This window comes from Chiloscyllium punctatum, chromosome 9, assembly GCF_047496795.1.
Source record: "Chiloscyllium punctatum isolate Juve2018m chromosome 9, sChiPun1.3, whole genome shotgun sequence".
NCBI classification, from domain to species: domain Eukaryota; kingdom Metazoa; phylum Chordata; class Chondrichthyes; order Orectolobiformes; family Hemiscylliidae; genus Chiloscyllium; species Chiloscyllium punctatum.
This window is the reverse complement of record NC_092747.1, coordinates 18020707-18047844: the sequence shown is the minus strand read 5'-3', so window position 1 is coordinate 18047844 and position 27138 is coordinate 18020707. Positions and strand designations below refer to the sequence as shown.

General features: G+C 38.7%; 1 protein-coding gene across 3 annotated transcripts in view; it reads right to left on the bottom strand.

Annotated features, from left to right (window-relative positions):
- Nucleotides 1-3275: 3275 nt before the first annotated feature.
- Nucleotides 3276-27138, bottom strand: part of ppp2r3b (protein phosphatase 2, regulatory subunit B'', beta) — a 122652-nt gene continuing 98789 nt past the window's right edge. The window contains exons 11-16 of one of the 3 annotated variants that reach the window (XR_011961477.1): nucleotides 26900-27075; nucleotides 23857-23975; nucleotides 19526-19632; nucleotides 11313-11364; nucleotides 5957-6010; nucleotides 3276-4774 (exon numbers count right to left, since the gene is read on the bottom strand). Coding sequence is in view for 2 of the 3 variants with exons in the window: in XM_072576932.1 (XP_072433033.1) it covers nucleotides 5986-6010; nucleotides 19526-19632; nucleotides 23857-23975; nucleotides 26900-27075 (427 nt within the window). In the remaining variant the exon portion in view is untranslated. The remainder of the gene's footprint in view (nucleotides 4775-5956; nucleotides 6011-11312; nucleotides 11365-19525; nucleotides 19633-23856; nucleotides 23976-26899; nucleotides 27076-27138) is intronic. The other 2 variants (XM_072576932.1, XM_072576933.1) reach the window with 2 other exon arrangements.

The window sequence follows — 27138 nt, the reverse complement described above, 5'->3', positions numbered from 1 at the left end:
AGGTGATGGAGGTGGTGGGGCGGGGGGGGGGCTGCAGGGTTTGCAATTCCTGCGAAGGCGGGGGAAGGTGCTGGGACAGGAAGGTTGGTTGGTGTGGGCGCATAGACCTGACAAGGGAGTCGCGGAGGGAATGGTCTTTATAAAAACCAAATAGAGGTGGGGAGAGAGATATATCATTGTTGGTGGAGTCCCTTTGTGGACAAAGATTAGGGCCAATCATGGACAGTAGTGGGAAGTTGTGTGTGGAGTCTGAGGAGATACAGGAAGCACTAAACGATTATCTTTCATTAGTATTCACACTGGAAAAAGGCAATGTAGTCAAGGACAATGCAGAGAGTTGAGAATGTGGCGCTGGAAAAGCACAGGTGGTCAGGCAGCATACGAGGAGCAGGAAAATTGACGTTTCGGGGCAAAAGCCCTTCCTCAGAATACTGAAATACAGGGTACTAGTCGAGACAGGATTGAGGTTCATAAGGAGGAGCTGTTAACAATTCTGGAAAGTGTGAAAATCGATTTCTCCTGGGCCAGATGGGATTTATCCCAAGATTCTCTGGGAAGCCAGGGAGGAGATTGCAGAGCTTTGGGCATTGATCTTTACGTCATCATTGTCTACAGGAATAGTGCTAGAAGACTGGGGGATAGTAAATGTCCCCTTGTTCATGAAGAGGAGTAGAGACACCCTGGTAATTATTGACCAGTAAGCCTTACTTTAGTTGTGGGTCAAGTGTTCAAAAAGGTTATAAGCAATAGGATTTATAACCACCTAGAAAGAAATAAGTTCATTCGGGATAGTCAACACGGCTTCGTGCCTCACAAACCTTGAGTTCTTCAAGAAGGTGACCAAACAGGTGGATGAGGATAAAGCGGTTGATGTGGTGTATATGGATTTCAGTAAAACGTTTGATTAGGTTCCCCACCATAGGCTATTGCACAAAATACGAAGACGTGGGATTGTGGGGGATTTAGCGGTTTGGATCAGAAATTAGGTAATTGAAAGAAGACAGAGAATGGTGGTTGATGGGAAATGTTCACCCTGGAGTTCAGTTACTAGTGGTGTACCGCAAGGATTGGTCTTAGGGCCACTGCTGCTTGTCATTTTTTATAAATGACCTGGATGGGGACAAAGAGGGATGTGTTAGTAAATTTGTGGATGACACGAAGGTCAGTGGAGCTGTGAATAATGCTAAAGGATGTTGCAGATTACCGAATGATATGGATAAGCTGCAGAGCTGGGCTGAGGTGGCAAATGGAGTTTAATGTGGAAAAGTGAGAGGTGATTCATTTTGGAAGGAACAGAAATATAGTACTGGGTAGTTCTTGGTAGGGGTAGATGAGCAGAGAGATCTCTGTGTCTATGTACATAGATCCTTGAAAGTTGCCACCCAGGTGGATAGGGCTGTTAAGAAGGTGGGTTAGCTTTTATTGGTAGAGGGATTGAGTTTCAGAGCCATGAGGTCATGCTGCAACTGTACAAACTCTGGTGTGGCCACACTTGGAGTATTGTGTACAGTTGCAGTCATTGCATTACAGAAGGAGGTGGAAGCATTGGAAAGGGTTCAGAGGAGATTTAGTGGGATGTTGTCGTTATGGAGGGAAGATCTTATGAGGAAAGGCTGAGGAACTTGAGGCTGTTTTCATTAGAGAGGAGGTTGAGAGGTGACTTGAGACAAGATAATCATAGGATTAGAAAGGGTGGACAGTGAGAGTCTGTTTCTTCAGATGATAGTGAGCACAAGAGGACATAGCTTTAAATTGAGGGGTGATAGATATAGGACAAAATGTCACAGGTAGTTTCTTTCCTCAGAGTAGGGGTGTGGAACGCCCTGCCTGCAACAGGGCAGCACAGTGGTTAGCACTGCTGTCTCACAGCACCAAGGACCTGGGTTTGATTCCCACCTTGGGTAACTGTCTGTGTGGGTTTCCTCTGGGTGCTCTGGTTTCCTCCCACAATCCAAACTGGCCATGCTAAATTGCCCATAGATGTTAGGTGCATCATTCAGTGGGAAATGGGTCTGTGTGGGTTACTTTCTGGAGGGCCAGTGTGGACTTGTTGAGCCGAAGGGCCTGTTTCCACACTGTAGGGAATCCAATCTCAGCTAATAGTAGTAGAATCCCAACTTTAAAGGTATTTAAATGGTCATCGGATAAACATATGGATGAAAATAGTGTAGTTTAGATGAGCTTCAGATTGGTTTCACAGGTCAGCACAACATTGAGAGCTAAAGTACTTGTGCTGCGCTGTAATGTTCTCTTTCCCTTTAACCAAAAAGGCATTTTTGATCCAATTTTGATTTAGAGGCAGCTATGTTAAACCCAGGAAGTTCAATAAATGATTACCGTTCTGTTGCACACCAAGATTATTTCAAGTTGCTGCAAGTCTTGCTCATAAGCTAGAGGAGGACAGTTCATAAGGTAACGCTGTGTCATTAGTCCAGTTTGTGTAGGAGGAATAGTTTATGTACTTCCAGCATTTTCCTGCACAGAAGCAGCTATTCTGTTCAACTCAGGGTCTGCTGAAATCCTGAAAGAAGTAACTTCCACGTAACAGCAATTAATCAGGTTCACACAGCAGTAAATCCAAAAAATATTTTAGCTTTTAAATCAAGCATGAACTTTTTTGTTGTGATATTAATTTGCTTAATCAAATGTTGATTGCAGGATGACTATTGTAAATATATAACTTCACTATGAGTGTTAGGGTGGTATTTGTTCACCTTCTGTAAAATAAGTTTGCTTGAAGTTCTGATGTATCTTTGTGCTTGTTTTTGTAATCTATTGTTGCTTCATCCTGTTCTACATCTATGCATTGTCCTTCACAATGCTCACACATTGTGGTTTCCTGAACACAGCCTTGTGCATTCCTCCATCTTTTGTGGAATTATTTGCATTCCAGTCTGATTTTTGGGTGACTTGTCATAAGCTGGACCAAACATGATTTCAAAAACAAGGCTTGTAGCACAGAAAAAGCACAAGAAATGCAATTACTTGTAGGTCTCTTGTGATTACACATTGGGAGTTAAGAGTTGTATCATGTTAAAACGTTTCATCTTTATCTTTCCAAAGGATACAATGATTGAACACTACTATAAAATTATACATTTTGAAAACTTGGAAACTAAATAAGATTAATGTTTTTTTTAAAACAGCTCACAATGTCAAAAGGAAAGCAGACTGCAAACAAATGTAATGCAAATTAATAAAAAGGATGCTGACAAACCATAATTGCAATTAATAAATTAATGAAGCACTGGGCAACAAATTAATGTATTGAAAATAGTGGCACTTACTAAATTAATTTAGCAATACAGACTTGTTAAATTACATGGAAGAGTGATCAGGAGTAAATTAATACATTCATACACCAGAAGGCACAAAGACAAGTTTAATAAGGCCTAATCTCACACTTCGCCATTTTAGCATCCAATGTTTATTTCACTAGTGGGGGAACAACGTGTTATTACAAGACTTTCTGGATTTGCATTATTAGCACAGATTCCTTGATATGTAATTCAGACATGGACGATAAGTTTAAATACTTTATTTCAAAAAAATGCATAAGAACATGATCACAACACTGAAGAATTAGGATTTAGTACCACAACACAAATATACACTGCAAGACTCTACAAATCAAGAAATTATACACAAAGTTATCAAATATGTACAACATATTCTCATAACATACAAGTTTGCTACAGCAAAATTTCATTTATCAAATATTTTGTGTAAAAATCTTACCCGTTAAAAAATAAGGCACATTTAATTCTTAAGGTCAGTGCAGAGTCATCACTGGGCAACTGTGGGATGGAAATATTCAAACTGGGTTGGTATGTCAAGAGTGTGATTTATTTCTGTAAACTGGAATGTAGTGACAACTGATTCATATTCATGAATACAAATTAGACAGTGGAGATGCATGTGGCTACTATGTTGCAAGCTTTTGTGGGGTTCAGATTTCTGCACTTCTTCAAACAAAGGAAGTTTTCAGCTGCTTCAACTGCAAAAGTAACTTAGTCAAAAAAAGGCAAAAATCTGTGCTCTGGAATGATCTAAGTGCGATACATCTGTCCACCACGCCTAGCAAGCAACGGTCACAAGAACCATTTCAGTTTCTTCAAAACGGTAATACTGTGGATATTGTAGACATTGCTTTCCATTACTATTTTTAAACACTTCTTTAATATCCAAAGGGCTGCCCAGCATGCAGAACACTTCCTTTCTTAAAAATAGACACTGTTTAGAACAGAAGAAATTTGCCCAGACATTGTTTGCTCCAGAGTTAATCAAGTTGTGTTCGCTATGTTCAAGTGCGCAGTGAATATACTCTGCACTTCTGGAGAAAGAGAGGTAAGGAAGGGGTTCTTTACCCTACTATCTTTCAAATATTAATGTAAGTGCCTTTGCAAATATCCATTCTTCAAACATACAATTGGGATAAGTGAAGAGTTTGACTCTTTCAACTCTAAAAATAATTTTTAAATGTGTTGACTTTTTTTAAAAAATAAGTTTTAACTGATGGCAGAGGAAAGGCGTGAAGTTGCACAGTTCTAATTTTTCCCTTTTATGTTGCTTGTTTTTAAACATTCTCTAAAGCAGACCAGCTGCAGAGTGTGACAAGTACATGTGGCAACTAAGACGACATATTGATAAAACATCATATTCATCAATTTAAAAAAAATCCCACACACATCGAGACACTTCACGGTCTTCTTTCGGTTTCCCAAGATCTTTCTTAGTTGCTGATATTCAGGCTCAAATCACATCTCAGAAAGATCTGAAGTAAAATACAAATTAAAGATGTAAAATGGCGTTTTTCTTTCATTATAGACCACAAACATTAAGACTGTGACATTAGGTAGAGCATGCCTCTTCTAGATCCAGAATTGATACCACCGTTATGCCTCCAAAATGTGCGATTCTTAAATTTTATAAACACAAAATTGGAGTAGATCATCCAGTCTTTCAAAGCTGCACTGCCATTCAATAGGATCTGAATATTCAACTTCAATACTGTTTCCACTTAACCCCCGTATACTTTAATCCCTTTATCCCCAAGAACTATACCCGAATCCTTGAAAACATTCAATATTTTGGCCTCAAATACTTTTGTGGTCAAGAACTCCACAGGCTCACCACTCCAAGGGAAGATCCGAAATCTTTAATGGCTTATCCTTAAACTATGATCCCTGGTTTTGGGCTCCGTGCTCATGAAGATCATATTTCCTGCATTTATTCAGTCTAGTCTTGTTAGAATTTTGTAGGTTTCTAATACCCTCATTCTAAAATCCAGCGAATAATTCTGCTAATTACTCGAATAAAAAAAATGCATGTAAGCCACACAAAGGACACCTGCAAATTATTGCTCTGAGTGTAGAGATAATAAAAAGGTTGGGAAAACATACAGGGGCAAATCAGTGGTGCAACCCAGTAACCAATTTAGGACTCACGGAAAGCAGAGTAAATTGCAAGTTAGTTATCTGGCACATCGCAAACCACATCTTGCACTATACTCTGATACATCTCAAGCAAAATGTTAAAATTAAGTGATTTAAGGATTGTTAAACTTTCCCACTTCCCCCAAGATTTTTTTTTAGGAAGTTCAGGCAGACTGCAGTTCTTTGGAGATTAGGAAAGGTCTGCATTGGTCTAAGCAGAGTCAGTTTCTCAAATCTTTTGACATCAGAACCAATTATTCATTTGGAAGTGTCCTCACTTCGCTAATGGATGAACAAGAATATTCATTTTTTTTGGACTGGTGACACATGCACTCTGTACTAAGTGCAATTTTACCTGAAAGATAGTTACTGTCTGTAAAAAAAGTTTTACTTTATGTTATGAAGTATATTGAAACCATAGAACATTGATTTTTGTTTTAAACACAAAAATCAAAGTACAATGCACAACCAAAATCTTATTTACTTGGTAAGAACTTCAAAAAGGTTATGAATTTTCTTACCTTAAAACTTTTTTGTTTAGTCGTAGCTTTTAGTAGTCTGACAGCTCAGAGTCCCTACAATCAACAAGCAATAATTTCAGCCAATATTACATTACATAAAGAAAAAATTACCTCCCTAACACCAATGGATCTTGAGGCTTTATCACTTATTGATTATCCGTGATTTGTACTGACATGATTTGCTTCAACACAGTTACAGACAATGAGTTAAAACTATTACACACTTGGTACGGTTGACAGCATGTGCCGAGAATTGCCTTAACCCAGTCAGTAGCCTGGGGAAAAAAAAATGAAAATACTCATTACATAATTCTTATGACCAGAACAAGGCCATTCGATCATGTCTATTATGGCTCTCCAAATGTGCTACTATGTCATAATGCTTTCTCTTGCCTTTTCCCTCCAATAAAGCTTGCATATTGTTTCATAGTCAAATAACTATCTAATGCCCTTGATTGAATCTGCCTCCACCACACTTCTAGGCAATTCACACAAGACCCATACCACACAATATGAAAAAGTAAACTTCCTCATCACTGAGAAATAAAGATAGGGATGATCACCTTATTGGGATTGTATTATAGACCCCCCCAGTAGTCAGAGGGAAACTGAGAAACAAACTTGTAAAGAGATCTCAGCAACCTGTAAGAATAATAGGGTAGTTATGACAGGGGATTTTAACTTTTCAAACATCGACTGGGACTGCCAGAGTGTTAAAGGTTTAAAATGGAGAGGAATTTCTTAAGTGTGTACAAGACAATTTTCTGATTCAGTATGTGGATGTACCTACTAGAGAAGGTGCAAAACATGACCTACTCTTGGGAAATAAGGCAGGGCAGTGACTGAGGTGTCAGTGGGGGAGCACTTTGGGGCCAGCAACCATAATTCTATTAGTTTTAAAATAGTGATGGAAAAGGATAGACCAGATCTAAAAGTTGAAGTCCTAAATTGGAGAAAGGCCAATTTTGACGATATTAGGCAAGAACTTTCAAAAGCTGATTGGGGGCAGATGTTCACAGGTAAAGGGACTGCTGGAAAATGGGAAGCCTTCATAAATGAGATAACAAGAATCCAGAGAAAGTATATTCCTGTCAGGGTGAAAAGGGAAGGCTGGTAGGTATAGGGAATGCTGGCTGACTAAAGAAATTGAGGGTTTGGTTAAGAAAAAGGAGGAAGCATATGTCAGGTATAGACAGGATAGATTGAGTGAATCCTTAGAAGAGTATAAAGAAAGTAGGAGTATACTTAAGCGGGAAATCAGGAGGGCAAAACACGGACATGAGATAGCTTTGGCAAATAGAATTAAAGGAGAATCCAAAGGGGTTTTACAAATATATTAAGGACAAAAGGGTAACTAGGGAGAGAATAGGGCCCCTCAAAAGATCAGTAAGGTGGCCTTTGTGTGGAGCCATAGAAAACGGGGGAGATACTAAATGAATATTTTGCATAAGTATTTACTGTGGAAAAGGATATGGAAGATATAGACTGTAGGGAAATAGATGGTGACATCTTGCAAAATGTCCAGATTACAGAGGAGGAAGCGCTGGATGTCTTGAAATGGTTAAAAGTGGATAAATCCCCAGGACCTGATCAGGTGTACCCAAGAACTCTGTGGGAAGCTAGAGAAGTGATTGCTGGGCCTCTTGCTGAGATATTTTTATCATCGATAGTCACAGGTGAGGTGCCGGAAGACTGAGGTTGGCAAACGCAGTGCCACTGTTTAAGAAGGGTGGTAAAGACAAGCCAGGGAACTATAGACTGGTGAGCCTGACCTCAGTGGTGGGCAAGTTGTTGGAGGGAATCTTGAGGGACAGGATGTACATGTATTTGGAAAGGCAAGGACTGATTCGGGATAGACAACATGGCTTTGTGCATGGGAAATCATGTCTCACAAACTTGATAGAATTTTTTGAAGAAGTAACAAAGAAGATTGATGAGAGCAGAGCAGTAAATGTGATCTATATGGATTTCAGCAAGGCGTTCGACAAGGTTCCCCACGGGAGACTGATTAGCTAGGTTAGATCTCATGGAATACAGGGAGAACTAGCCATTTGGAAACAGAACTGGCTCAAAAAAGGTAGAAGACAGAGGGTGGTGGTGGTGGTGGAGGGTTGTTTCTCAGACTGGAGGCCTGTGACCAATGGAATGCCACAAGGATCAGTGCTGGGTCCTCTACTTTTTGTCATTTACATAAATAATTTGGATGCGAGCATAAGAGGTACAGTTAGTAAGTTTGCAGATGACACCAAAATTGGAGGTGTAGTGTACAGCAAGGAGGGTTACCTCAGATTACAACAGGATCTGGACCAGATGGGCCAATGGCCTGAGAAGTGGCAGATGGAGTTTAATTCAGATAAATGTGAGGTGCTGCATTTTTGTGAAAGCAAATCTTAGCAGGAGTTATACAATTAATGGTAAAGTCCTAGGGAGTGTTGCTGAACAAAGAGGCCAGGGAGTGCAGATTTATGGCTCCCAAAATTATGAGGGGCATGGATAGGATAAATAGACAAAGTCTTTTCCCTGGGGTTGGGGAGTCCAGAACTAGAGGGCATAGGTTTAGGGTGAGAGGGGAAAGATATATTAAAAAAAAGAGAGACCCAAGGGGCAACTTTTTGTTATCTGCAACAGCCCTGGACACAATACCAACGACTTTTGCATCATCGGCAAACTTACTATCATGCCCTTCCACTTCTTCATTCAAGTCATTTATAAAAACTGCAAAGAGCAGAGGCCCAAGACCAGATCCCTGCAGGACCCACTGGTCACCAACCTTCAGGCAGAACACTTTTCATCCACTACCACTTGCTTGTCTTATTTCAGCCAGCCAATTCTGTATCCAGATAGCCAAATTTCCCTGTATCCCATATCTCCTAACTTTCTGAATGAGCCTCTGTGGGGAACCTTATCAAATGCCTTGCTGAAATCCATATTCACCATGTTTCCTGTATCTTCCCTGCAGACTTATCCTCTTAAATGATTCCTACTAGTTGGCAGTCTAAAAGCACACCAAGCAATAAAAGTTCCTAAGCTCTAGCCAAATTCATGCTGCCCTTCAACACTCTGGAATACCCTTAAGCACGGTGGTGATGATGCTCTCCTTAACCAACAATCGCCAAACAACCCCTCCTTCCCAATCTTTCTGAACACCTTGTACCCAGGAAAACCCAGTCTTGCCCTTCCTTGAGCCGGTTATCACATCATATTTCCAAATGGTACTCTGTGCCTCTAACTCCTATTCACTACACTGTGTAGATTCACAGTAATAGAATCCAGGCTATCTCAGAATCAAGACCATAGGCAACTCTTCACCTGAACAGCATGAGGCTTTATAACAAACAGATTTTAGGGTGATACTTTGGGGGAAGGCAGTGGTGTAGTGGATTACTAATCAAAAACCCCAGGCCAATGTTTGGTGGATATGTGGGTTTCAAAAACCCATGGCAGATGGTGAAATCAGATTTCAATTAAAAATAGAATAAAAACTAGCCTAATGGTGACCATACACCTATTGTTAATTGGTTACATCTGTCTGGTTCACTTGTATCTGCCAATCTTACATTGTGGGTCTCTTTTAACATGTAGGTCAGACAATGTGGATGAATCTTTACTTCTGAGGCAATTATTGCATTGACAAGTAATCAGTGCTATCCTGGCCAGTGACACTCACATGCCATGAAAAGAAAACAATTGACACCTGACAGGTGTTTTAACACTACACTTTTAGAAGTCACATTCTCAGTGCCCTTAGCCCTTGTTCTTTCAACAAGCTTTATGCTCAGTCATCTTAATAGTCCTTTCACAAAGGAGTTAAACTTGATCAATATTTGTCATGATATAAACAAAGTGCTAATGATATTCAGGCATAAATCAAAATATTATGCATTTGTACAACATAAAACCAGGTTTCTGAAAAAAACTTTTCAAAGTTTATTCACACCCTCTAAAATTGTATTACTTTCAATTATCTACATCAGAAAAAGGTCTTTTTAACAAAATTAAATCAAAGTGGATATGCCAAAAAGATAATTAGATGTTTGTTATTCTTTCCTTCATCAGAAACCTTCTTGCTCATTATCTTTTATTTTATTGAAAGAAGCAAATGGAAGAAAGAATCTTAAGTGCATTGGTAGCTTTTCCACAAGCTAGGACTGTAGAACTGCACAGTGAGCTCTTCCTACCATTAATAAAAACAAAATACTGGGGATCGGAAATAAAAGCAGAAAATGCTAGAGAAACTCAGCAGGCCTTGCAGTATCTGTGAAGACAGAAACAATGTCAATGCTTCAAGTCCAATGACTTTTCTTCAAAGCTTTTCCTACTGTCAAGCCTTCACTAATTCACATTAGTGATTCGTCATGGTTGTCGTTTGGTTGACTGGCAAGCCTGTCTAACATCAGCATCAACATTCTAGCAAACATCTGACCACCCTCATCCATAAAGAGCACAAACAAAATCACTAACAACCACCAACTCAGTATTTTGAATTTAGGGTTATCAACTTGTAGAATATAAATTTTATTTTAAAATTGTCAATTATAGCTGAGATTTGTAACTGCTGTGCCCGGTTGTCCTGATCACAGATTGTCTTTGTGCAGTGCGACTAATGTAGCTCTACCGTATCAGAATTAAAACAGCAACCTCCAGAATGACAGCTAAAAAGATACTATATAACACTCTGCAATTCACCGATTGGTATGTTGTGATGATAGCGTGAGGAAATATTTAGGGAGAAGACGGTTTTGCAGTTTACAGTTGGTGGCTGGTTACATGGCCTTAATACTACTTTTCATTTGTGCATGTTTAGCCAGTTTACACTGTATTGGTGACTTAACAGTTAATTGTTTGGGTTTATTGAAATTTATGCCTCAGACATGCAATGCTTTGAAAACATTTTGTTATGGGTTCAATCATGTGGCATGCAGAATCCCTTCCGGTCTTGGACTTTGTCTCAGAGTGGGATGCCTCAGTGGTTACATTTTCAGATTTGAATGTAGATATACACAAGATGAAATACTAATTTTAAATATTTACAATATAATTTCCCATGAATATCCTAAATCATATTTTCCTTCTCCTTCAATTTGCCTCTAATTATGAACATTTCCTAACTAGTGCATTCTTCATGCAATGAAAATATTGTTAATTAGAAGTATTGGGTTGGCTGTTACAGAGAAATGTTAGGCGCTAACTTTAGACTATGTTAGATGCATGCAACAAAACATGTAATTATGGGCATTTATCATTCTGCATGAGAATCTGGCATGCTTAGCTTTAGAAAAAGATGACAGCACTATGCAATACAAACAAGTTAAGGTGTTAGAGGCAACAAAATTAGTTTCTAAATTGAGCAGCTAACCTCTCGGGTCCCATCATCTTGATTTCAAAGATTATTTTTTCATATGATGAACCTGAAATACGTAACGATCTGATTTGAAATAGCTAGTTTACAAAGTTTACAGTAAAATGCACTTGCACATTTTTTCTAAGGTCATTAATTTCTCCTCGGATATTTTACATAGGTAAAGTTTATATTGTTATTTTCCATATTGAAGGTCATTAATATATGCCACTTCAAATTTCTTCAGACTTTAAATTCAAATGAAAAAACTGATCTTATAAGCACCTAGTGAATTTTAATGGGCGTGGATTTAAAAGATAGCATTTGAATATCAAAAAATGCTAATCAGAGTCAACCTCCCATACTGAATGAATCTCAATTTCAAACTTTCTAATTGCAACCAGGAGCCTGTACTTCAAGTCTTGCAGATTCACTGTTTTTAATCTTAAGGGAGAGACCTAGGACTCCAAATATTAAATATGGCCAACATCTCTAGACAGCAATGTCAACCAATGAGACTGCATAGTAAATCTAGAGTGCAACTCTTCAAGAATTGAACATCTACAAAGTCTCAAAGGAGAACAGCAGGAAATGTGAGCCCTAAGTTTAGACAAAAGCTGCCAAAATAACAAAATCAAAAACCATAAACTAATCAGTGTCTCAAGTTGGATGAGTGGACTGGTGCTTTCAAGACCTAAAGCTCAATTCTAACCAAATCAAAGAAAGAATATCAAAGCCATACATTAACATGTTGACTAAATCTGAATGAAGCTCACATTTAAATTATGCATTTGCCTTTGAACATTTATCTTCAACTGTTCCATCCAGACTATAATAACCTTCCTAGTTTTACTCATCACTTAAAATAATCTTTAAAAAAAAGGGGGATAGAATGTTCAGGAGTATATCAATGGAAATAGCCAAGTTTCTTGAATGACCCCCATAAGACTGATTCTTAACTTACACAAATAAGCTATGGCCTTTACTTCATTCACCAGGTGGCAGTAAACCCTTGTTTGCTCTTTTGGTCAGAGAGTATGTTGTAAACAGAATATTTGACATTTTCTAGGTTAAACCGGTTGTTGCAACCTCAAAAAAGGTCTTTTGCTTGCAAAGTTGTTGAAATGAGTGCTGATAATGACATAGTGAGAGAAACAGTGAACAGAGCAACCATCAGGGTTGCTCCCAAAACAATGAGCGTTAAGTATAATAATTTAAATAACATAGGAAGAACGGAGAGGGAGACTGGCCAAAACAGAGCGCAGTGTGAAAGTTCAAACAAAGGGGGAATAATGATTGTTTCATTTATTTTATTTTGTAATTCAAAGGAACACTATGAATTAAAATTTTGCTCTTTACATTTTTTAAACCCCTTGAAATATTCAAAGCCTGAACAACATATTCCTAATTGTAGTTTAAAATCAATCAGGTTATAGTCTAAACAGGTTTGACTATAACCTGGTGTTGTGATTTTTAACTTCGACCTCAGTCCAGTACTGGCACCTCCAAATCATTCTTAATTATAGTTAACTTTCAACACCAGAGCTTGATTAACAATGTTCCCATTCTGACGGTATTTAAACATGTAGTTATGCTATGATTACTAGTGAAATAAGGAGTTTGCTTACAAATAGTCATATCATTTAATGTGCAAAGACAGGCTGAAAAGCTAGGTATTGTTTTCACTGGAACATAGGTCTTAGGAGCAGCAGTCAGTCTTTTGGAACTTCAAACCTACTCTACCATTCACTAAGACATTGGCTGATTTAGTAGTGGCCTTAAATCTCACTTTGTCTTCCCTAGTCTCACTTATCTATCCTCTCTATTAGCCTTCTCTTATTCTTAATTAGTTGCCCATGGTTCCAGTTTTCCCCATGGGAGGCAACATCATCCCTGTACCCAGATATCAAGTCCCCCCCTCAGGAGCTTCTGTTTCAGTAAAATTACCACTTATTTTTCAAAACTCCAATGGGGCACAGATCCATCATGTACAATCTTTCCTCATAAGATAGCCACTTCATCCATGAATCAGTTGACAATTCAACTCAAAGCAAATTCACGTAGCCACTTATCTGCTCCTCGTCTGAAGTTGATGCATCATGTTTAAATGAATTAGTTAGTCTCACCATTATTTGAACGAATTCTGGACCAATTATCATTATGTTTGAGGTAGCTGTTTACAGATACTTAAAGCAACACAATTAGAATTTATGCATTCTGACCTCAAAGCAATGTGCAAACACACAAAGGCATTTCATTTGCAGTGAACTTGTGGCTTTGAAAGCAATGAAAATGCATTCTCCCCTTTGACTTAAATTGTACTATAGTGTCATACAGCCATCACCAGCCTCTCCTATTAAAAAAAGATAATAAATATCAAACTGCAATAACGAACCAAAGCTATACAAGGATAACTCAGAAGTATCTCATTCAGCATTATGATAAATGCATAGAAAATGAATTATTCCTGCCTCTCTCAATTATTGAGAGCAAGAACTTGATTCAAACTTAACCAAATGCATACTTAATCTAGTAAGCAATGAGGCAACGATTCAGCGGCAAAATAAGTAGAAATAAACTAACACTTGCTGCTCAAGGAAGCTGTCAGCCTTTGCTATAACTCATGATTACACATGATAGAAAAAAATTAAAGACAAGCTCGAATTTCAGACATTGTTGCTTGGGACCTAACCTTGTATAAAATGAGCGATTTCATTTGAAATTGATTGCAGCATGTAATGTACACCTATTATACAAAGAAGAAAGTGTGGGAAGAATGGATTCCAAATGCCATCATGATCAATGCACATGCAAGTGTTGAACTTCATCTGAATTAATACTACTTCTTGTCCCTTTCTCACTCTTGCTGGGAAAACTGTGATTTAAATCTGAAATGAGCCAAACATATACACAATACACCAAACAAGGAGGTTGGCAGGCATTCAGTGAAAACAAACATGTTTGATGGGGTAGGTGAAAAGTTAGATAGTTTCATGCTGTGTTTTTTTAAAAAAAGTTTTCAGATTTAATTATTTACACAACAGCTATATTGTTGGCCATACTTGTAGAAATAATGGGTGTAAAAATTGGCCTTTGGCAGTAATACAGAACTGGCAATAGTGAGCCTACTGCCAAGTTTTAACATCACTAAATCTTTCTTTCAATTAGTTTCAATGGAAAACACAGAGCGCTGATATTGCTAACTGCCACAGACTAATTTCATTCTCACACTTAAAACAAGATGACCATGTAGTTACTTGAAAACTCGAGGATTTTATGAGGAGAACAACTGCAGTATGTTCAGACCAATTCAGATTAGAATTCAACATGGTTAACGAGTTACTAGCTGCTACTAAAATTAGCAATCTTCTGATTGCAGGACTAAATATCTTTGAAGTAGGACATCTCAAAGCAAATTACAATCAAATTGATTAGATTTGAAATAGAGTCAGCATTCTACAAGCAAATAGAACACCATTTTGCACACAGTAAGGTGCCATTAAAGCCAATCAAAATTAAAGAACGAACAAATAATCTATTTTTGCTGACATTGGCTGAGGCAAGAATGTTCATCAGGACACAATAACTTCATACTCTTCAAGTTTTGCCATGGTATCTTTTATACAGACTTTGGTTGAATGTCTCAGAAAGGTGATCATTTTTAATAATGCAGTAGTTAATATGGCAGTCCTACTCTTATTTATGAATACTTTAAGCAGTAAATAAAACCTAGGGACAATTCAGAGCTTTCTTCCAGTCATCATCCCTTTCTAAATCTAATTGTAGAAAAAAATCTCTCAGTGCAGTTAGGCAATTTGTTGCAAATTCCATCATTCTAAGTCAGTCTCATATATGAAACATTGTCAAATATCATACAAAACCTGCATTAACCAAATAGAGTCACCCCCACAGAGAATTTCTGCAGATTTGTAAAATATAGTCAACTACTTTTAAAGTCCATACTAAATTTCATTCTCAAGAGGAATTGTCAAAACTTATGATCAGCAAAGAAACAAATCTAAAAAGGGTGAACAAGACCCTCAAACACTCACCTGTTGAATTATGCTTGCAATAAAATGATTACTGTAGTGTTCTAACAAGTAACTTTCTAAGATGGGAAATGTAAATTGCAAGTTAAAACATCTGCAAAGAGTGACTGTGAATTTCCACTCTGCAACTGTTTATCACTATCAGTTTTACTATTGCTCAGAAATTTCAGTTTGCATTTTCTACAAGTGTCTTTGAACAGATATCAATTTCTCTTAATTTTGTCTTTTCTTCCTCTCCTGCATCTACCAGTCTCTGCAAAGCAGCAACTGTATTTCTACAATTTCTTTTTCCCCTGTGTTCGAAGTATGATGTACTACAATGACTTTGTATTTTGTAAAACTATGTTACATGCTACACTGGTGTCTGACTAGGTTTTTTTTTAAGGGCTTTACAAAATAGTTGTAACTTTCTGCACAATAATGATGCTGCCTGAAAGCATTAGGATGGTATGCAGGTTATGTAAATTGGTTTCTAAACCCCTTTTCTCGATTTGAACTGGACTATAAATACTAAGAAACGTACCTAAAGCTTGGAAAGTAATCGGCATTGTAGAACACATTCTACTCCACTACATGTTTTCATTTTACCTCACTTGACACATTTAAAAGATTTACACAATTAGCATAGCATTCAGTAAACAATAAAAGCGTGACAACATTTCCAAGTTTGATTTCTACTATCAATAACACTTGTGGGAGTAATGGAGTTTTTTGCAGAGGCAAGCATCTAACTCAACAACAGAAGAGGAAATTTAACTACTTAAAATTTGATTTTTAATAAAAAAAATGCAGGTTCCAATTTCCTGTACATTAGCAGTCATTCTTCACAGCATTTAAGGTATACAAACATGATGAGTACTATTAAAAAAGCAACATTTTTTCTTCAAATGCATGTCAAACTACTCATTTCAAATTTCAATTAAGAAGTTTCAGCAATTTGAATTGTTTGCTATCCATCCAAGTTGAACTCAAATTTTATTTTAAAATATAATGGTAAAACTGTGCAGAATATGTAAAATCCAATCTTATTTCAGGATGCCTACTCCTTTTACTCAACATCAGAGAACTCAATCTGATAAACACATGCTGCATTGAAGTGCACTTTGTAGAGGGGGGAAAAAATGCATGTCACCAAATAGATACGATGTACCTAATTATAACAATATTTACATTAAAAAAAAATCAGTAGAGGTACAAAATTCAAAATGACAACAGAATACACTGGTAACACTCAGTAGGTCTGACAGCTTCCATGGGAGAAACAGTCAATATTAATTGGCTGGATTGCAGCGATGTGAATGTAAGTAAAGCAATAAAGAAATAAGGGGAAAAAAAAAGAGAACCAACAGAAAAAGAAATAAAATGAAGGCATTGTTTATGATCTATCATCACCACACTCAGTATTGAACAGATGCTCGTAACCAATTATGTCTTTTGTTTCTTTACCTAGTATAATGCCTTGATTTGGAGATGCCAGTGTTGGACTGGGATATACAAAGTTAAAAAAAAAAATCACAATACCAGGCTATAGTACAACAGGTTTATTTGGAAGCACTAGCTTTCGGAAGCACTGCTCCTTCATCAGGTGGTTGTGGAGTACACAATTGTAAGACCCAGAATTTATAGCAAAAAGTTACAGTGTGATGTAACTGAAGTTATACATTGAAAAATACATTGATTGTTAAGTCTCTCAGCTGTTAGATGATCATGTTAGTTTCTCTTCTTTGATAAGTAAATCATAAAACTTTTTAGAAAAAGTTTTATTCTCAGGTTAACTTTAACAATTGGCATCAGCCCAGATAATGTGTTGAAGATATTAGCCCTCCTGTGTGCCGTTGCCTGTGCCATAATGTTCAGATTGATTGAGGGGGGTGGGGGGCAGGGCATGATGGCTCAGTGGTTAGCACTGCTGCGTTACAGCATTAGGGACCCAGACTCGATTCTAGCCTTGGGCAACTATCTGTGTGGAATTTGCATAGTCTATGTGGGTTTTCTCCCACAGTCCAAAGATGTGCAGGTCAGGTAAATTGATGCATTAGTCAGAGGGAAATGGGTCTGGGTGGGTTACTCTTCAGAGGGTCGGTGTGGACTTGTGTTGAAAGGACTGTTCCCACACTGTAGGGAATCTACTATATATCTTTTAAGGGCGACATGGTGGCTCAGTGGTTAGCACTGCTGCCTCACAGCACCAGGGTCCCAGGTTCGATTCCAGCCAAGGGCAACTGTCTGTGTTGAGTTTGCACTTTCTCCCTGTGTCTGTGTGGGTTTCCTCTGGGTGCTCCGGTTTCCTCCCACAGTCCATAGATGTGCACGTCAGGTGAACTGGCCATGCTAAAATTGCCCATGCAAGCGTTAGGTGAATTAGTCAGAGGGAAATGGGTCTGGGTGGGTTACTCTTCTGAGGGTCGGTATGGACCGGTTGGGCCAAAGGGCCTGTTTGCACACTATAGGGAATCTAATCTAATCTAAAAAAATGAATTCACAGAACCTTACATGGATTCATGCAGTTTCTGAGCAAAGTACAATGAAACTCTGCAAGCACAATTCACCCACAAATGTATAAGCACATGTACATATGAGTGTGTATTTTTCAAGGCATAATTTAAGTTAAATCACACTGTAAATTTTTGCTATAAATTCTGTGTCTTACAATTGTGTACTCCACAACCACCTGATGAAGGAGCAGCATTCCGAAAGCTAGTGCTTTCAAATAAACGGGTTGGACTATAACCTGGTGTTGTGCAATTTTTAACTTTTTACAGCATGAATCTTGTTCAATTTACGGAGGACCCTCAATTATCCGAAGGAGATCTTGAGGTCCTGACAGAAACATTACACCAAAGACGTGTGTCCAACACTGATTGCACCTTTTGTTTACAGTGATTAAACGTGCTGCCGAGAATAGTCCTGGACTGATGGTAGTGGAGGCACTGTCTCTAAAAGACCGACTCCCCCCCCCCCCCGCTCCCTCCTTGCAGAGCTGGATGGAGTTTGGGGCGGGGGGGGGGGGGGGGAAGAGGGGCAGTGTTGGACAGGGTTGAGAGGGTGGAGTTGGATAGGGTTAGGGGGTGCGCAGGCGAGGTGCGATGTTGGACTGGGTTGGGGGTGCAAGCATTGCAAGCATAGGGTGGTGTTGGAGGGCAGGCATGGGCTGGAAGGGTGCTCGCTCGCGCTTGGATGTTGCCTTATCTTCTGAATAGGGAGCAGACTTTACAGAAAGCTCCGAGCCCCAGAGGAAAGGCTTTGAATCGATGATCCGAACAAAATAATGCCTGCCCATCTCATTCGGATAATCGAGGTCCCTCTGTATTCTTATTGTCCACCTCAGCACAGGCCTTCACTTTTACTTGCCAAAAACTTTACATTTAACTTTCAAGAATAATACATAGAAAACAAAATGAACCCAAGTTCAACAAAAGCTATTATTAGTTCATTTATCCACTTAGTTCCTGAAGGCTAAATTGCCTCAGTTGCGATGAGAAGTCATACAACTGAAACTGCAACTGTTTCTTTCTCAACATATGCTGTCCTGACTTGCTGAATACTTTCAATATTTTCTGCATTCATTTCAGACTTTTTGCAGTTGTACTCTAAAATGTCAACCATGGGAATACAAAGGTCAGTCTTTTGTTTAAAAAAATGCAGATGGTAGAAATCCAAAACAAAAACAAAAAACTTGCTGGGAAACCTCAGCAGGTCTGGTAGCATCTGTGGAAAGAAAACAGTGATGCTTCCTCAGAACTGATTGCAGTTAGGAAAAGACCAGTACATATACTGACTATAGGGTGGGGTGAGGGGGAAGGAGTAATCGATAAATGGAGATGAAGTCTGGAGAGAAGGAGAATAACAGATGGACAGAAAGATGGGTAAAGGTTAACCTGGGGGGGGGGGGGGGGGGGGAAATCAATAGCTGCTAATGGGGACCATTAGTAACTGAAAATGCAATGGGCTGTGGTAGCAGTCCATGGTGATGGCAAAGCCTAGGGCATGGATGAAGGTGCTCAGGCACTAAAATTATTGAACTCAATACTGAGTCCCAAAGGTTGCAGTGTCCCCAAGCGAAAAAAGTGAGATGATATTGTTCCAGCTCACAGAGTTTTGTTGTTTGTAAACAAAAGCTATTAGTTCATTTTCAGACCTTGAACAAAACAAGGTAAATTTAGTTAATGGGCAGTCTCTCACCCGTCATTCCAGTTTTCATTTGCTGCTTCTTCAGCCACCAGATTTTCATATTCTTGTAAAGCATACCTCTCCCAGTCAGTCATTTCTGGCCCATCATTCTCCATATCCTGTTGCACCAGTAAGAACAAAATCACAAAGGAAACCACAAATGTGTATAACTTGTTTAAATACAACATATGTTCAACAGCTCAAATCAGGGTATTATAACATTTCTCCAAGTTCTGGAAACAATCTTGTTTGTCTGTACATCTCTGTACAGATTATCAATTTCAGTTTGTGCAAGATCACTCAGTTTGACGAACACTACATTTGGGCAACTTAAAGGTATAATGGGAAACTCTGATCCAGGAAAACCCATCTGTACTAAGTTTTACTTGGAAAATTGGAAATTCTGCTTTCACCTGTTTCTATCAGCCATCTGCTACTAAACTAAATCTCTAACTTGCATGGGTTTACAATGCTTTCTTCATTTTGTCTAGTAATTTTAGATTAGATTATTTACAGTGTGGAAACAGGCCCTTCAGCCCAACAAGTCCACACCGACCCGCCGAAGCGCAACCCACCCATACCCCTACATCTACCCCTTACCTAACACTACGGGCAATTTAGCATGGCCAATTCACCTGACCTGTACATCTTTGGACTGTGGGAGGAAACCGGAGCACCCGGAGGAAACCCATGCAGACACGGGGAGAATGTGCAAACTCCCAGAGAGCGCCGCCTGAGGCGGGAAATGAACCCGGGTTTCTGGCGCTGTGAGGCAATATTTTGTATATCTTGTAAATAACTTTCAAGAACATATATAAAACAAATGAATTAAAGTTCGACAGGAGGTTAATTTCCCCTTTATCCACTTAGTTCCAGAGGTCAAAAATAACTTCAGCAGAACTTGAGAAAAATAGAAGGAATTCTGTTTTAAAAATGACGGCTTGAAGTTGGTTCTTGACAACACATGATACATCATCCTAAAGAGAACAAGGATAAGCCTGACCATTAACACAGGATAAAATGCCCAGTAGAACAACGATGGGTATGAGAAGTAGCAACAATTCACAGCAATTCTCATTCATTCCTGAGTTGGAATGTTCCTCAAGAATGGATAGGACCAATATGATATGGAATGTTTCCAAAAATAAAATGTCCATATTCACAAAATGGGAGCTTATGTGGAAATCCACAAAAGGCTCCCTGGTCCATCCAGCATACTGGCTGAAAAAGAGCTCTCCAGTCTAATTGCACTTTACACTTCTTGAGATGTAAAAGTGCCCTTCCAAATATTGTACATTTCCTAAGTGCAGAGAGCGTATGTCTCTAACCCTTTTCCATGCCTTCATATACTTTTGCATATTGGTCCAGCAGCAGCAATTCAAAATCAAAGCATATAAGTTGACCCCCTTTCCAGTTATGATATATCTTACACATCGGTGTATTATCACTCCACAAATGCATGTTACACTTACTGATCCCCTATGACTCAATGCAACAATAAGCAGGCAACACAGGCTGTATTATGAAGATGTGCAGACTTGCCTACTCCTTGCATCAAATGCTGATGATACTTTTAAAATGGCAACTCAACAGTTCTGTTTTATATTTATATGCTGACTCCCATTTTTGGGACAATTTTGAGGCTTCAAATGCTGACTGATTAAAATCTACAGTAATTCAGAACCTCAGCTTCTCAAGGGCAGCTACATGCTGGCTGGCTAGCAAGTGACGCCCACATTCCCACAAAATGAATTTTTAAAAATCAGCATTCTTAGAGATATTTGACCAGTAGCAAAGTCTATCCTGTGCCAACAAGTCATCGGCAAAGAATCTTTAGCACTTGAGCCAAAAGGTGTGGCAACTCTTGTCCCATTTGTAGCAGCTGAACATCCATTCCTATGGCCCAGAATCAATACTTATACCATCACTTCACTAAGATTAAATGGTCAGCAGGGAGAATAAGCAGATGGTAACAACAGCCTGATGCAGAGTCTCAAGGCCACCCTAGAGTAGGCAGCCTTAAGCTCTTACACACAGAAGTCAACAGCACCCTGATGGCAGCAAAATCAAACAAAGAGCAGGAGCTGATGAAATTTACCCAAAATTTCTGAAGTATATCCCATTACAGAGAAAGCAGCTGTTCATTCACATTCGAGCACAAGCACCATTCCAAAGACATGGTGCCATTCTCAGACAATCACCACTATCAAACCAGGAAAAAGTCAATTGAGAAAACAGACTAAGTCCTACCCTGAAGGCAGCAATGTCCACCTAATGGGAAGGTTTTCACACCACAACTATTCCAAGTAGGTTCTAACATGGACTTCATATTATAGATTACCAGAAAAGCCTGAAGACAGGAACTGCCTTTGTTGACTTATCCTGTGCTTATGGCAATGTGCCTGCATACAAGGTAGACCATTTTGGACTGGCAGGTGGTGAAGATTTAGACAGTGTAGGAGAATGGTCCAAGAAATGGCTGATGAAATTCAATATGAGCAAATGTGAGGTCTTACACTTTTGGAAAAAAAGAACACAGGCAAGGACTATTTTCTAAATGGTGAGAAAATTTATAAAGCCAAAGTACAAAGGGATCTAGGAGTGCTGGTACAGGATTGTCTAAAGATTGACTTGCAGGTTGAGTCAGTGGTCAAGAAAGCAAATGTAATGTAGTAATTTATTTCAAGAGGATTGGAATGTAAAAAACTGAGGTGCTAAGACTTTATAAAGCTCTGGTTAGGTGCCATTTAGAATACTGGTGTCCAGTTTTGGGTCCCACACCTCAGGAAGGACATACTGGCACTGCAGCATACCCAGCGGAGATTCACATGGATGATCCCTGGAATGGTATGCCTAACATATGATGATGAATGGCTGAGGATCCTGGGATTGTATTTGTTAGAGTTCAGAAGGTTGAGGGGAGATCTGATAGAAGTTTACAAGATAATGCATGGCTTAGAAAGGGTGGACGCTGGGAAAGTGTTTCCATCAGGTGGGGATACTAGGACCCGTGGGCACAACCTTAGAAGCAGAGAATGGAATGGAAATGAGGAGACATTTCTTCAGCCAGAGAGTGGTGGGCCGGTGGAATTAACTGCCATGGAGTGCAGTGGAGGCTGGGACGTTAAATGTCTTCAAGGCAGAGATTGATAAATTCTTAATCTCGCAAGGAATTAAGGGCTATGGGGAGAGTGCGGGTAAGTGGCATTGAAATAAGGAGGTAAAAACAATGACTGCAGATGCTGGAAACCAGAATCTGGATTAGTGGTGCTGGAAGAGCACAGCAGTTCAGACAGCATCCAAGTAGCTTCGAAATCAACGTTTCGGGCAAAAGCCCTTCATCAATGCCGAGCCATAATTGAATGGCTGAGTGGACTTCATGGGCCGAGTGGCCTTACTTTCAATCCTATTTCTTATCTTATGGAAATTTCTTCACTTAGAGAATGGTGAAGATATGAAATTCTCTGCCACAGAAAGAGGTTGAGGCTAAAACATTGAATGTTTTTACAGAGTTAAATATAGTTATTGGGGTTAAAAGATATCAAAAAAAGGGAATGGTGAGAAAGCAGGAACAGGGTACAGAGTTGGACAATCAATCAAGTATGGTTACACCGAATGGAGCAACAGGCTCAAAAAAAAAAGGGTTGAATAGCCTACTCTTGCTCCTATTTAACATGTTTTATGCTTCCAAGCTTCAGCTCAGAGATCCATTCCTGTGGAATCACAACTATTCATGTTGCATCAGCTGAAGCTGTTGAATGGATTGTTAATCCTGACATGAAACTATACTTGCTTTCTCAGGCAAATGGATTTTTAAGAAAAAAACAATTCTGCATTATCCCCAACAGTGCAATGATATTACAACTAAGGCTGGGGATGCATGGTCACAACCTGGTGCTGGTTCAGGGAAGAGTCAAACAGATGGGTGCTAGCATTGTCAATTTCATCCATGTATCTGGTATTATCATGTGATTGCAACTACTTTCCTAGTAGCACTGTTGGTGTACCTAACCCCCCAGCCCAGCCCCCACCGTAACTAATATTTCATGGCAACAGCTGCCCACCACCTTCTCAAAGACAATTAGGGATGCACAATAAATGTTGGCCTAACTGGCAATGCCCAGTGAAAGAATACAATAAAATCTCCAAACTGGTGGCACTGCAAGATAGTGAGATTTTCGTGGTTTGTGCTAATAAGACAGCGTAAAAAACTCTTTCATAGTTACAATAACATATCTAGATAGAGTAGGTAGAAACATTATCTTAAGGGATATGGTTAGAGGACTTGAAGATAGACAGATTTGAGGAAAAATAATGTAATGTATCAAACATATAACAATTACCCTTGGAATAGAAAATGGATCCTTCTGCTCATGTTCCAGATACTTGCCGATGTTAAAAAGGGTGTCAAAAAATACATTTGCCATCTTGCATTTCTTTAAGTCATGAAGTGTTATTTTTCCTGTGGAAACAAATTGGCAGTTAATTTCATGGAAGTGAAGAAACCATTCTAGCAGTACAGATTAAACATACAGTATGTTAATTTATACTTTGCAGATAGAGTAGAGTTTATCCAGTGATGGTCAGATGGGGGAAGTATTAATGTTCTTGGCGTGCACGGTGTTAACTGAATCTCAACAGGGCAGTCTACATACTACAGTGAGAGTCACATGGATTGGCATCTAATGACCCCCAATTAAAAGTACACACACAAGTGTCAAGAGAGATCAATATCAGGTCAGCCAAGACTCCCCCCTTTTTTTAAATAAAAACGTGAGAGAAAGTTAGCAAGTAAAATACTTATGGATACACATTTCTTTTTGGATCACTTGTACAAAAAATCTTGAATATTGCTGAAAGAAAAGGATACATTTTGTCGAAATGTTTTCCCTGGAAATTACCAGGACAATTCAATAGCAAATTAAACAGAAGACGTATATACATTATGAGTGGAGTGTGGGATTGGTTGGAAAGTGGACTCTGATTGGTAGAGGCCTTGGAGAATGCACCAGCAAATGACAACTGAGAGTTTAACAGTCAGGCTTTCTTTAAATTTTTATACTAGACAAGGCGACACTGATTTAGACCATAAGACATAGGAGTGGAAGGCAGGCTATTCGGCCCATCGAGTCCACTCCGCCATTCAATCACGGCAATGCTCTCCGAAATTAAGATTCTCTATTTTTATCGAGTTCAAACCGGTGCAGTGTGTACATATTTCTTTCCACCTACATGTATATTTCATATTGCCACACTATGAGCCCAACTTAGACCTGAATTGGCTATCAGCACAATTTGTTGCATACTCTGGATTATTCAGCTAATCATGTAATCACATCTAATGTCATACACTATGTTGAGAGTTTTGCATGTGTGGACTGGTTGTTTACAGCCAGTACAATGCCTGTTGCAAACAGCTACAGATATGTTGTTTGATATCACCTGCCAGCCTTTGGGATCTATATAGTCAACATCACACTGACATTGAACTTCATACACAAGATTAATTTGTGTTAGATAGTATGTCTTTCTGGCTTGATGGCAACATCCTGCTAACTGTGAACACAACACATTGAAACTGCATAATAAGTGTCAAATTGCTAGATTCACCTGCTGCTAAACATTTGCAATATCTTACATTCCCAGAGTAATGCAAGGTGAAATGGATGCTTTTCAAGAGCTCAAGTCTGCAACTACAGCAAGAAATGATTAGCCTACTTGTGTTGATTATCCGGCAGGATGGCTTTGACACGTCTTATTTCTGTATCAAGCTTGTACACCAAACAAATGGCTCGAGTCCTCTTTACAAGATGCCAATAAGGTCGTGGAACCATAGGATTCCCAGCATGCATACTGACCAATGAAGGTAAGTTTGTGATAGACAGCAGAAGAAAACAAAATGGCTGATTTCTCAGATCAGCCACTTTGTGCATCAAGAAAGGGGAGGTCATTTAACTGCCCCATTTCAGTTGAAAGAAAATGCAGAACAGAACCCATCAAGGGGTACAAGAAAATTCTTGCATGCAGTTCAAATTCAAATACAGCAAGCATATCATTCACAGATCCAAAAAGTGAAAGAGGTAGGAGGTTAGTTCACTCCATTGAAGATGTTTCCCAATGCCTTCACAAATGTGAAGGAATTCTTTGCAATGTATGTAGAAAACATGCTTGGTTGCAACAATTCACTCAGCAATTTAGTAACCACGTCATAGACACTGGTAATGGGTAGAGTGCAAAGGGACAAAGCTTGGCAATTAGCAGTCAGTGAGCATTCTCTATGACAATGCCTCTACTTGCCAAATTGCCCTCATACACTATAAAATATCATTTTTCCCTTTAGTTTGTTGTGAATTGTTCTGATGAGTATAAGGTGAAAGCTTTGAAAAAACTGCATCTTCTCAGCAAAACTCAAATTCTTCACTAACTAAAAAAAAACTTTGATTGTTAAGTTTTAATTTAAACCAACATTCAAGTTCAGATAAATCTTGCTAGGTCAGCTGATTTTTACTAATTTTCAGCTTTTATGTTGATGCTAAAACATCCACTAATTTTACACTATTGCTTATTACTGTGATGAAAATTTACTCAAATATCAGCAATATTAAATCTTAAATAGCTATCCATGCTTTTTGCTAGTTAAATAATGGCAATCAACCACAGGAAACTGATTTTGTTAATAGCACCCTTATTATAGCCTGGCTGAGATCACTAGAAATTGCATTAGAGTGGAGAAAGTTCTACTTTTTGCTTAACTACTTAAAACATAGGCTGTAAGCACTTTATGTTGACAGTGACTGAAATATACCATGCAGCAATTATCTCAAATTGATGAGTGAGGGAACACAGACAGAGAGAATTCTTATTCTCCTTTAAGCCAACAGAATTTGGACAAAAGTTTAATGTCGTCAAATGCATTTTACACAAACATCAAAAGCCTCACTTTACAGTTTACTTTTTGAAGTGGAGAAACAGAAGTACTTCCATCAAATTTGTAAACACAGGACTCATGCTTTTTGATTTTTTTTGTTAGGGTTTAATGAGTACATGAATACAAGTTTTCTAAAAAGCCTCTCTAAGTGTTCATGTGATAAGAGTTCAATTCCTAGCAGTTGGGTCATTTAAATTTAGTTCATTAAATCTTTAATTAAGAGCTAAAATGACAACAGTAACTACTGAATTGTTAGGAAAACGGATTAGGTTCACCCATGTTCTTTATGGAAAAACTTTTATCCTTATCCAATCTACATGACTCCAGACTCACTGGCTTGGTGATTTACTTCCCTCTGAAATGGCCTACTGATTCACTCCATCATGAGCAGTTAGGGATATTGACTTTGATAGCAAATGCCCACAATCACTTAATGAACATCAAAAAAAGAAGAATACCTTCACATTCTGGCTTAACTAGATCCAGCAACTGACATAGGCAGTCTTCAAAAGGCAGTGGCTCAATAGACATGCACTCCAGCTTTTTACACTGGTCCTCGTAGAAATAGTTCAGTTCATACATTGACAGTACACCATCTCCATCAAGGTCCATACAGCGGAACCAGTACTCAATGCTGTTGGGGAGGAAAAGAATAAAGTTAATAAGCATTCATGAGAACCTAAAAACAAAACTAAAT